This window comes from Hydra vulgaris, chromosome 05 (assembly GCF_038396675.1).
Source record: "Hydra vulgaris chromosome 05, alternate assembly HydraT2T_AEP".
Lineage (NCBI taxonomy): Eukaryota > Metazoa > Cnidaria > Hydrozoa > Anthoathecata > Hydridae > Hydra > Hydra vulgaris.
Window position 1 is genome coordinate 16,399,957 of NC_088924.1, and position 12,990 is coordinate 16,412,946.

Below are 12,990 nucleotides of genomic sequence, written 5' to 3' on the forward strand. Positions count from 1 at the left end.
CAAGGTCATTTAAATCAAGTATAGACGCACATTTACAGGAAACAGCAGTTGACAGGTTATTATTTATTCGAACTAAAAAAAAATTTATTATTAATTTTTTAAAAACTGAGACTAAGTCAAAGTTTTGAAACATTTGAGCATGCAAAATAACGAGCAAGTGCAAAGCAAAATAAAACTGGAAAAAATTGTATAGGTTCATATAGTTGGTTGGACAGTGAATGTTTTGCTGAAGTTGAGAATTATGAAATAGGAACATATATAAATTTTACTAAATTATCACAAAAGTTCTAAATGAAAAATAAGGCTGGTGCTTTGCCTTCAAACAGTGGTCAAGTTGTTAAAGAATTTCTTCAAAAAAAAGGCATTGATTTAAAAAAGTTTGACTACAAGGGTAAAGGAAAGACCATTACAAGAAGATCCAAGCGAAGAACTAATGGAACTAAAGTGTCAATGCCAACAGAACCTACGAATGAAAAAATTAAACAAAATAAAAAAACAAAAATAGGCTCTGGAGATTACACAATAGGAGAACTAATAACTCCACAATCATTTGAAATATTAAAAGTTAATAATGATAATTCGTATGAAAAAATCTTAACTGAGCTTTATGGAAGAAAAATCCCTTTAATTGAAATAAGGAAAAAGTTTGCAGAGCAACATAAAAAGTTCTTCAGATTGCACAGCACTGAAGAAATTCAAAATATGTCAAAAGAAGATATAATTTTTGAATTTACTAGAATTAATGAATTTTCATATATTATGGACACAACAATAGAGTTATTGTTACAAAAATTGAAAAGTTTCAGTTGTAAACGCCACCTTCAATTATGGCATGATGGATCTACAATTAACAACCACGCTTATGTTTTATTCATGGTTAACTGTTTATATGACCCAGCCATATATTTGAAAGATGACGAATATTTTACAAAATATAAAGAGCAAGTTAATGTCCAGTCAATTGTTGAAAAACCTTAACTTTATATATTGGCACGTTGTCAATCTTCTGATGCCCAACTTTTGTACACAAAAACTAGAAATGAGGACAATCGGTTGTTAAAATATCCAATTAGTATAGATGCCATTTTATTATTTGATGACATGAGATTTTTTCATGGTGATGCCCCAGCTTGTCAATTAGAGATTGGTCAACAAAAAGGGGGTGAATATCCATGTTGGTTGTGTCCAATAAACATTCACCAATCTGCAAATATAACTCATTCATTTATCCAAACAGTATTCAGTGTTCAGGACAGAATTGAAAAAATCTTGAGCACTAATTGCAGCAAGGAAAAAATACGCCAAAATCGAAACAAACTTTATAAAAATTTAAAGAAGTATGACATTGTTACCGAATTACATGAAAGAGGAAAAGACTTATATTGTAAAGAAAAAATAAAAGCAGTTTACAAATTAGAATATTAAATTTTATAATATAGTATACTTATAGTTTACATTATAATTGTAGGGGAGAGTGGGGTAATGGCGAACGCGGGGTAACTCCGAACATGGTCAAAACAGCATTGTAAAAAAATAAATTCGACAATTTTTTTTTACCTGCTGAGAAGGGATCCTATGCTCAGTTCCAGACGTGCAGTAGTGTAATGAAGCTGCGGATGTTGTTTATTATGATTTGATTTTAACTTTTTCTGATAATTTTATGCAACTTTTTTCTTGAGTAACACTCTGTTGGAGCTTCTATGGCAATAAAGCCACTCCTATTTTGTTGTTGTTGTTGCATAATATAATTTTTAGACTTAGTTATTCCAATTAGCATTTTATTCATTATTACGCAACAGTGTTTGTGATTGCCCCCCGATGTGTTCGGAATTACCCCACGTAGGTAGGGTAATTCCGAACACCAAGAGTTTTATTTTTGCCTTAAATTTTTATTTTTATAATAAGATTTTTAAAAATTGCTTTTGAGGGTTTGTGACTGAGTAGTTAAACTAATTGATAAGCAATAAATATGATCAATTTTGTATAACTGGTGTCTTTAATTCGCATTCCCGCTTAGGTGTTCGCCAATACCCCACTCTCCCCTACACTATAATTTTTTTGTAGGGAATGAGGGTGGAATTTCCACTTTGTGTGTGACAACATACTAAAACAGACAAACTAGATAGTAACCATGAGCGAGATCTCGTCTCGTTCTCGTTTCTCGTGAGAAATGGGACTTCTCGTGAGAAACGAGAAATAGAAAATTCTCGCGAGAAGTAGAACGAGACTTAAATATTATATTATTTTCCAAATTATAAATTATTATAATTTACAAAATACTTAATAATTTGTTTTTTTAATTAATTAATATTTTGACTACGTGATTTTAATTAGATTTTTTAATTAGATTTTAAAAAAAAATCTAGTTACAAAATTAGATTTTTTTTTTAAATCTAGTTTTGTAACTAGATTTTTAATTAGATTTCAAATATTTTTAATTATATTTTAAATACAAAAACTTTTTGTATAAAATGGTGCACTTTCGACTTAATTTCATTAGTTTACCAGTGGAATTCAACTTCACACATATTGTTCATATTGAAAAGAAATATTCTTGCCTCATTTCAACGATCAAAAATGTCACCTAGAAAAAACAAAATCTGGAGATATTTTCAAAAAACAAGTGACGGTGCTGAATGCAAGGCGTGCAAAAAGTCTTTGAAAACAAAAGATGGAAACACAAGCGGACTTCATCGTCACCTCAAAAAAAAACACAACCAAGATTACGTTGAGTATTCTGAAAAAACTGACGACTCTCTTCTTCCTCCTCCTAAGAAGAAACAACGAACCATGGTCGAAATGCTTGAAACAAAGTCCAAATATGACAAAGACAATTCCATTCAAAAACAGTTTGATTCTGCAATGCTGGATTACTTTTGCACTGATCTGGCATCTTTTTCAGCAGTCGAAGGAAGAGGTTTCAAGAAATTAGTTGACGTTGCAAACCCTAAACTGAGCCTTCATCACAGAACAACATATTCAAGAAAGCTTTCAATTTGGTCAAGAGAAGTTTAAGCTGGAACGAAGAGCATAATAACGGAGATTACGTCAGATCTAAAAAGTGCTGCATTTACTTCTGACCTTTTGACTGCTACATCTGCTACAGCTTAGGACAGCTGCATCTCTTGGAATTTTCATGCTATTGACAAAAATTGGAGACTACATCACTGGACACCCCAAGTCCAACAGTTCCCAGGCAGACACACAGGTATCTTAATTGAAAGAAAGCTAGATTCTTTCTTAAAAGAACTAAATTTGCCTGCTGATTTGCCAATGTACTGCGTGAACGACCAGGCAAGAAACATGAAACTTGCAGTCAAATTGTCAAAGAGCTTTGACCAATACTTGTGCAACAGTCATATTTTGCAATATGCAGTTCAAGACTCATTTGGAATGACTGCTGGAATGGATGATGCGTTGCAAACATGCAAAGATTTGGCTTCTCTAACTCACCAGTCAACAGTTGCAGCTGAGTTGCTTGAATCAGAATCAGACCCTCAAGGTATCAATTTTAGACAGTTACGCCAATCTGTTGACACGGAATAGTGAACTGGATTGCATGGCTTCTGTCCTACATCTAAAGAGTGCAATTATCAGCTTATGTGCAAATGAAGATATTTTTTCTTAAAAAGCCATCAGTGCATCACAGTGGAAATCAATCGAGAGAGCAGTAGAAATTTTGGCACCACTTAAAGAAGCTACAGAAACGTGGTCGGCTGAGTCTATTCCAACAATTAACACTGTCGTCGATTCTCTTTATTTAATCCATGACAAAATCGATCAATTTATTGAAACGGATGGAAAAAATGGCTACGGTGTCTTGTATGCAAAAAACTTGAAAAGCTGCATTGAGAAAGGATTTCCTCTTTGCCACACTGGAAACTTATTGAGTGCTGCAGCAACCTACTTAAATCCTGCTTTAAACGGACTTCACTTAAAGCTCTTCAAAAAATTTAAAACAACAAAAGAATGATTAGCCTCACAGGTTAAGGATAATGTTGAGTGCCAACCTGTTGCCAGAGTCCTTTCAGCAGATTTGTCCCCTAATTCAAAACTGAAGCGCAAGTTAAACGTCAGACTTAAAACACAAGAGCCAACATCTGAACTGAATCCTATTTTGAGCGAAATGTGCCAGTATATCTGAATATCTTCCTGATGCCAAAAAAGACTTTCCGATTCTTGATTGGTGGAAATTGCATTCAAATACATTGCCAGAACTCTCTTCATTAGCTATAAAACTTTTAGCTATTCCAGCAAGTTCAGCTAAATCAGAGAGAGTTTTTAGCTCAGGTGGAAATGTCGTTCGATCATCCAGACACAACTTACACCCAGAAAGAGTAGAACAAATCATCTTAATCAGAGAAAACATTGTCTTGTTGGTAAAGTTTGGCAAAAAAATTCTGAATTAATATTCGAAAAAGTTGTTTACATTTGACAAATGTCATTTGTGTCTATTTGTCAAAACCATGTTTACACTTTTGTTTTTTTACTTGGATTTTAATAAACTTGTTTTCAAAAATTGTTAAATTTCTCGTCTTGTCTCGTTCTCGGTCTCACGAGAAGTACTAACTTCTCGTCTCGGTCTCGTCTCGGTTTGAAAAAACCTAGTCTCGCTCTTGGTTACTAGATAGCAGATGAACTAATGCATTTTTAAAAAAGTGTATGTCGCATATTTAACAAACATAAAAAATATTTTTATACATAAATTGTATTCATTAAATATTTAAATAAGATATTTATTAAACATTTAATTAAATTATAAATGTATTTGAAACAATTTTACTCTCACTTGAAACAATTTTAAACCTGTTTTCTCAAACAAAATTAAAAAAAAAAAATTAAAAGCAAAACAGATAAAATAAATTTATACTATTTTATATCCATTATGCAAAATTAGACATTTACTATGCCAAAAACTTTAAAAACTGCCCAAATTTAATTTTTTTCTCATTGTAGTGTTTGTGTACAATGAAAAGAATTTTAACAAATTTTAATAACTATTCTAGAGCCACTTAAACATTTAATAGGTTTTTAATGATATTTAAAAAGTTTTTCAAAAGTAAGTCTAGTTGGATATCAAATAATCAAAAGTATCAATTTCATTTTAGAAAGGGAGAACTTGAAAGAAAAAAAAACAAACTTGTAGAACTCTCTTTTTTTCATTTTTAGTTACAAAATGTCATTACCTTAGCATTAAAAACTGTTTTTTTATTAATATTAGGGACCTTTTTAACATTTAAGGGCTTTGGGGGGGGGGGGGGGAAAAAAAAATAGTTACTAAAGTTTGGTAAAAAATTTTTTTTTGCATTGTACACAAACACTGAAATGGATAAAAAATTCAAAATGAGTGGTTTTAAAATTTTTTTGCTTAGTGGACATCCCTTACTATTTATAGAGTACTACCTTTCTTTTTCAAAAGACTTAAATATGTAAACATTTTTAACTTTTAATGTTGTACTAAAATTGACTATAGGAATTTTACGTATCAATTTATTAATATGGGTGTGTCGAGGTTTTATACTTTCAAAGTTTAAAGAAAATTAACGATTGTTTTCCTTTTCTAAATTTGCAAATAATTTGTACTCTTTATGTGGCCTGTCTGGTATAGCTGTGTTTACAAGAATACTGTCAATTAAATATTGTTATACATCCCACAAAATGTTGTTTTTCTGGATAAGGAAGTACTTTGCAGATTTTGATTCAGATGACAAGACACGAGAAAGCAGTAGTTTTGTATACATACCATTTGAAGTTGTGTTTGAATAAAATAAGCAAGTGGTTTAGATAAGTTTGACAATAGTTTTTTTGAATTTTTTCCTCCAACATTTTTTTTCAAGTATCAAGTTTAGAGCTACCAAGACATCAGGACATAAGTTATCTTCTGTAAAAGTAAAGAAACCACAGGGCATTTGATAAAGACTGGTTTCAAAAAAATAACACTGCTTTTTTTTCAAAGTGATGGCCACGACGGAAATTTTTAAAACTTTCAAATTTCTTTTTACCATATACAACTAACAATGCTGGTCTACTACCAGTTATTTAGTTTTTTTTATGTTTAGCCGTGAATCTGTGTTTTTCTCAAAAATTTTTATAATTTCATAGGAAATTTAATAGGATCATTAGGGTAAATGTTCTGATTTTAATTTCTCTAATTTTTCCTCGACATGTTGTTGAATAATGTTGTTTTCACCACTTGCAGATATTTTGTTATTATTTATATTTGCTTTAAGAACAGTATTTTTTTTAGTAGATTTTGTAGAGATGAATTTTTTGTTTTTTGAAGTAATTGTTGAATCATTACCTAAACTATTTTTATGAATAGCATAAATTTTTCATTCTATTACACAATTAATATTATACTTTATTCTGGTTAACTTTTTAAGATCAGGAGAAACAAGGTCAGCATTGTAAGTTTGGTTTTCTTTGACATAACTATGATCTACCAAGGAACAAGCAGCTATTTATGTAAAGCGATGGCTGAGATGATCAAGTAACGATGAAAATTTTATACTTGACTTTAATAAAACTTTGTAACTATGTGACTCTTTATTTTTAGAATTTCTCTTGAATATTGAATTTTCTGGGTCTTCAACAACAATAGTTTCCTTGCGCAAATTTTAATCTATTTTTTTACTAGAAAGACCTTCTGAATTTGGCGTTTAATTTGGCGAAGCAGAATCATATAAATTGAACCTTCTTTACCTCAACAGTGCCATTTTTGTAGTTGTTCACTACATGAAAGCGATAATATTTTTTCCTTAAATTTATGAAAGTGTTTTAGAAATAACAATAATGCAAGAACATGGCAACATAGCTCACTTACACCAACTGAACATTCACGATAGGATTTTTGTTGAGCGTTATTTTTAAATAACATTTCAGCAGGACGAATTTATTCTCTGTGACATTTTTTTTACAAGTCCTCTTACAAAAAAAGCGTATTATGTGAACTAAAATACATTATAAAAATTTTTCTGCTTGCCATAATAGAATATCCTTTTTGTTATTGACCTAAACTGCCTTCACGTTTTTTTAAAGCATACTTCTAATTAGTTATAGATGTGGTACAACGAATCGTTACTATTCTAAGGAGCAAATGAAGGTGGGATGCTTGTAGGATTCAAGAAAGTTAAGACTACAAAACGCCTTTTTGATTTTTTTTTTTAGTTATTGAGTTAGTTAAAAATACAGTTTAAATTTATTTATTCTGATACGTAACTCAATTAAAGTGCCAATTGTAGATAAGCTCTCGTCAGTTAACCATTTTATAAAATCGTTTTTTTTTATTCAAAGACTCATCCGTTATTTTTTATTAAAAAGAGATTATATGATATTTTTTTTAACGGTTTTGTTCTATTATCCCCTATAAAGATGGCATCAAAATCTCATACGCCAAACCCACCTCGTATAAAAGTCCCTAATTAGAATAACCATACCAGTAATTAAAATTATTACGTCAAGAACAATTAGAATAAGTTGCTGAGGTTTTTTGTTTTATTTTTACATAAAATTAATAAATTAAGTTCAGAATAGATTGACGTAATATCATAATATCTAAATTTTATGTGTTTTTGTTCTATTTTTTTTTAAGGTATTAATTTCACTGCACATCATTAAGAAACGAGAAACTCTTACAGGCAAGTGTAATTTTTTTTAAATAAACTTTTATTTCAAATATAATTTTTTTTTAATTAACCAGTAAAGGACAGTAATAATAATTATTAATTTGTTTTATTATTACTCGCTTCATTAACTCCCATAATAATAATAGTTGTAATAATAACAATAATAACAATAATAATAATAATGATAATGAAATCTCGATGAGAATTTAATATAATGTGGTACTTATTTTTGTTGCGTTTGGTTACATTTTTAAAAACTTTTTTCTTAGTTTTAAACAAGGCTTATTCGTTTGAAACAAAATACGGAAACGATATTAGGGATGATTGTACCTTGTACAATGTGGACAATACTGCTCCAACTTATGATTTTCCTATTTTTTTAAAAGTTGTCAAAGGTAAGAATTCGGTTTTTCAAAAAGTTTACAAAATTCGGAAAGTATACAAAGGTAAAAAAATTATGTTATAAATTTTCTCAATCTTTAGCCTGCATTATTAATTTAGCATTTTTTAACAAATTAGGGCTAAATGGTATTAACAATACTGTATCATTTCAATCTCCTATATATAACACATATTTTCGTCACAAAAGTTATAAGATCTATTTGGAATACGAATCATCAGAACTATTTAAAAATGATGCATCATTTATATTGCAAGAACACAAGTTCTATGAAGATTTCACAGTAATTCAATCCTATAACTATCCAACATATTTCATCTTTAGTTGTGATCACCGTTTATATATTGTTAATGAAAATAATGCGGAAGACTATAAAAACCGTTTTAGCTTTAAAATATCAGGTAAGTGCTTATTTACTTGTTTTTGTTTAAAATATATTTTTAACTTTAAGTAAATATGACCATGATCATTATGGTCCTGAAATCATAATCATAATTTTGATGATCATAGTTATGATCATGATCTTGTCTATACTAAAGTAGATAATAAACATGAAAAATTTTTGTCGCAGATCATTATGAGTGCTTAAAGTAAACTCTGAAATCTCCATATGAAAGATTAAAATAAAACAACTCGAAATATGTTCCTTTTTTTCACTAATATAAATTAACATTGTTGAAAGCTAAACTTTAAATATTGATAACTTTGTTTTTGAGTTACTTCTCTGTTAATATTTTTTTTATTGCTTGCTATCTATAGTATACTTTGACTTATATATAGGCTGTCATGAGGTTCTACATTTTAGGTTCCTACGAGCAGAGTAGACGACAACAACAAACTCAGATGTTTTCATTTCTTTTTTGTTATTTTTAGATAAAAAGGTTATAAAAGTGGAAAATATTTCTTTTTTTTATCCATTTGTTTCGTCATTAAATGTGGATATTTACATTTAATATGATATTGTTTTGATATTGAATGAATAAACAACACAACAGGAGTAAATCTTTCTAAGCTTTAGGTTTCATGTTTTAATTTTTTTAACTTTTCAAATTTGACGAAAGAATAAAAGTCAAGCATTTTTCAAGGTGATTATTAGCCATTACAAGAAAAAATTTATTTTCCAAATAGTACATTGTATTATCGTTAGCTGTTAACGTCAAGCTTGATCTGATTAAAAATCTTTTAGCTCTTGAAAATTTAAGTTTGATAAAAAGTTTTCCAACGAATAGAGTAGAGTATATATATGCTCGAATTAAAGTTTATATATACTTAGTTAACTTAGTTAACTCTTTGAAATAATGAAGTTTTAAAAAATATAAATGTTTAGAGTTTCCGGGAATAGTGAAGTCGATATCAAAAAAGTTTAATTTTTTTCTGATACTGTGTTGGAATTTAAATGCCGCTTAAAAACTAGGGACAATACTTCAGCTTTTTTTCAAATTGCCTCCTCTCAACATGTCAAATATCTGCTTATTTAAAGTATGGTATCTGCTTATTTAAAGCACTTTAATAGAAAAGTACAAAAAATAAACAAAAAAAACGAAGGTAAAAGAAAAAATATAAAAAAGAAGTGAAAAAAAAAAAAAAGGAAGTAAGTAAGTATAAACAAGATTTTTCTATTTTTTTACTATCAAACATTAAATAAGTGAGACTACCCAGCTCATATTTGCTCATGGTTAAAGATTTGTAAATACCACTTTGTGAATAAATTGAACGAAGAGTGAAACAAATTTTATAAATGATTAAATCATTTTTTTAAGGTAAGTTATAATTTATAAGCTTAAAAAGTATAGTTACTAGATCACCATAAACTTTGTAAATGTTGTTATTTATGTTGAAAAATGTTTTCAATGCAGTCAAGCCTGATATATACATATAAACATATTTTATATATATATATATATATATATATATATATATATATATATATATATATATATATATATATATATATATATATATATATGTATATATATATATATATATATATATATATATATATATATATATATATATATATATAATATATATATATATATATATATATTATAAGCATTAAAACATTTTATACGGTATCATACAATTTATTTCTTTTTTGACGTGATATTTCGGCCTATATAGTGAGAGCTATTATATATATATATATATATATATATATATATATATATATATATATATATATATATATATATATATATATATATATATATATATATATACATACATATATATATATGCATATATATATACATCATACTTGCACTCTCAAAAACTCTTTGTTTCTATTAGCTTGACAAAATTTAGATTGCCAGCGAGTTTAAAAAGGAGTACCAGAAGGATGTCAATTTAGCCCATTTTTATTTTAGAAGTTTGTACCACCCCGTATATTGTATCATAGCTAAACATGAGACAACTTGTCATCAATATGCTGATGACTCCCAAATATATACACGGAAAAGATAACATTAACAAAATCACTAAATGTGCTAATGCAGTCTCAATATGGTTTCAGGAAAACAGACTTTTGCTTAACCCAAGCAAAACAGAAGCTATTTTTTATTTGGATCTTGGAAACAAACTTGAAAGTTTTAAAATGATTCAAAAATTATATTCTCTAAAACAACACTAACTACAGAAAATTCGGTAAGAACCTTAGGCGTCAACCTAGATTCACATAACCATTTCCCCATCGTATTTTAAAAGCACGCACGACTCCATCTTTACCTTTAATTTCACTTTCAATTTGTTCAATATTGAGAAACGTCTTGTTTTTCACATTTCCCATGATAAGCACTAAGTTTCCAATCACTGGCAGTTTTACATTGCTTTTCTTCTCCCTGACTTGTTGCCGTTCTTCTATCACATGTACGTATTCACTCATCCATCTTTTTCTTAAATGTTCTGTACAACTTTTTACAAACTGAATTCATTTTATTTCACAATCTTCTTTTGTTATTAAATCGATATCTTCTTTATGCAACATCGAAGGTTTTCCACTCACCAATACATTTGGTGTTAGTAGATAATTATAAAACTAGTCTCTAGTAACAAAGTGGTTTGTTGTTCATAGAGCACTCCACATTCAACAACACCACCTCTTATTTATCGAAACTTCGCATAACCTTTACGATTGTTTTTAATATACCTTTCTTCATAATTTCAATTAATCTTTCAAACAACCCACCCTACCAGGAGCTCTTGATAGATTAAACCTCCATTTTATGACTTGCTTTGCTAGATAGTTTGCAAGACTATCGTTCCTAGTAAGCGTTCGTAACCAATTTGTTGCTTTGAAGATTTTTGCATTGTCACTAATTATTATCTGAGGTGGTCTTTTCCTTGCAACAAACCTTTTTTAAAAAACCCTCTGAAATTCTTCTGCCGATAGATCGTGACAAAGTTTCAGGTAGACAGCACTTTAACCTGCGCATGTAAACTGTGCAACGCAGCGCTTTCCAACTGAATTATCTGGCTTTTTTTGTTTTTGGAGACCAGCAAAATAAACATTAATAAACATTAGCAAAATAAACATTAATAAACATTAGCAAAATAAACATTAATAACCGCAAAAGGTTCTGTATTGTCAATTCTAAAGCATGGTAACATTGTTCTTGTTGGTGTTAACTGCGGTTTCACTCTGTATCTTTTACACAAAATACGTTCACAAATGACTTTTTTTCCGGCATTTCTTAAATTTAGTATCCAGAATTTTTGCCATTTGCTACGCATGGTACTTTTCCGTCAAGCATTTTTGTGTGATGATTCTCAATTATTCGTTTAGTTAGCTCAAATCCTTTTACTATAAATATTGGGTTATACCCGGACACTCTTCCGTGAAATCTCCAAAGTTGTTATTAATCTTGTTTGAGTTCCAAATTGGATTTTAATACACCAGCTTCTTGTAGTCTCTATGTAATATTGCCGAACTTAATAGTGTTAGTAGTAGTATTAGTAGTAGTAGTAGTTGTAGTTGTAGTAGTAGTAATAGTAGTAGTATTAGTAGTAGTAGTAGTAGTAGTAGTAGTAGTAGTAGTAGTAGTAGTAGTAGTAGTAGTAGTAGTAGTAGTAGTAGTAGTAGTAGTAGTTGTAGTAGTAGTAGTAGTATTAGTAGTGCCCCTTCGAGGGTGTTTGTCACGGAACCCTTGGCAGCCATTGCAACCGAGAAAGTGGCGATAAAAAGTCGCATACACAATAATAAAAATACGTGAACAAAAGTGTATGGAAATACCTAACCTATGTAAGGTTAAAATTATTTAATTTTAAAACAAATTAAAACATTTACCAAGTTTTACAGTTTGACTTTCACTTGAAAACTGCATTGCGGCAACATCGCCGTAATTTCGATTTATTTTATTATTACCGTTTTGTAAAGTCTTTTATTTATTATATAGTTTTATAATTTTCTTAAGACGATATGTCCGCATGGCCGAGTGGTTAGCTCGCAGAGCATCTAAACACAAATAAAAAAATGAAAAAACTATGAAGTTTTATAGATATTACATACATAGCAAATCGTCCCCTCAGTATTATCTTGTCCTATCTGCAAATGTAATAAATAAATTGTTTTATCTAATATATAAAACAAATACAAAAAAAAAATTATATTTAAACAAATTCAATGTTTTATGTAATATAATATAATATATTATATCAGGTAGAACATTGCATTTATTTATCTATATATTTTTTGTACTTATTTTATATATTAGATGAAACATTTTATTTATTACATTTGTAGATAGAACAAAATAATACTGAGGGGACGATATGTAAGATATTATACACTATATTAAACAAAAGAACCTTATATGAGCTAAAAATTCTGAAAAAATTGAAACAACCGGAGAAATTTGTTGCGTATGTGTTATGATTGAGATACTTATGTTTATAATGAGCTCAATTAATTAGTCCTTATAAGCTTCGAATAGTCTGAAAAAAAATTATGGCCTGAAACTTATTAAAGAA

General features: G+C 29.0%; 1 protein-coding gene across 1 annotated transcript in view; it reads left to right on the forward strand.

Moving 5' to 3' along the window:
• Nucleotides 1-12,990, forward strand: part of LOC136080209 (uncharacterized) — a 90,321-nt gene that overhangs the window by 15,012 nt on the left and 62,319 nt on the right. The window contains exons 2-4 of the mRNA XM_065796823.1: nucleotides 7,592-7,637; nucleotides 7,895-8,020; nucleotides 8,145-8,426. Coding sequence (XP_065652895.1) covers nucleotides 7,592-7,637; nucleotides 7,895-8,020; nucleotides 8,145-8,426 — 454 coding nt within the window. The remainder of the gene's footprint in view (nucleotides 1-7,591; nucleotides 7,638-7,894; nucleotides 8,021-8,144; nucleotides 8,427-12,990) is intronic.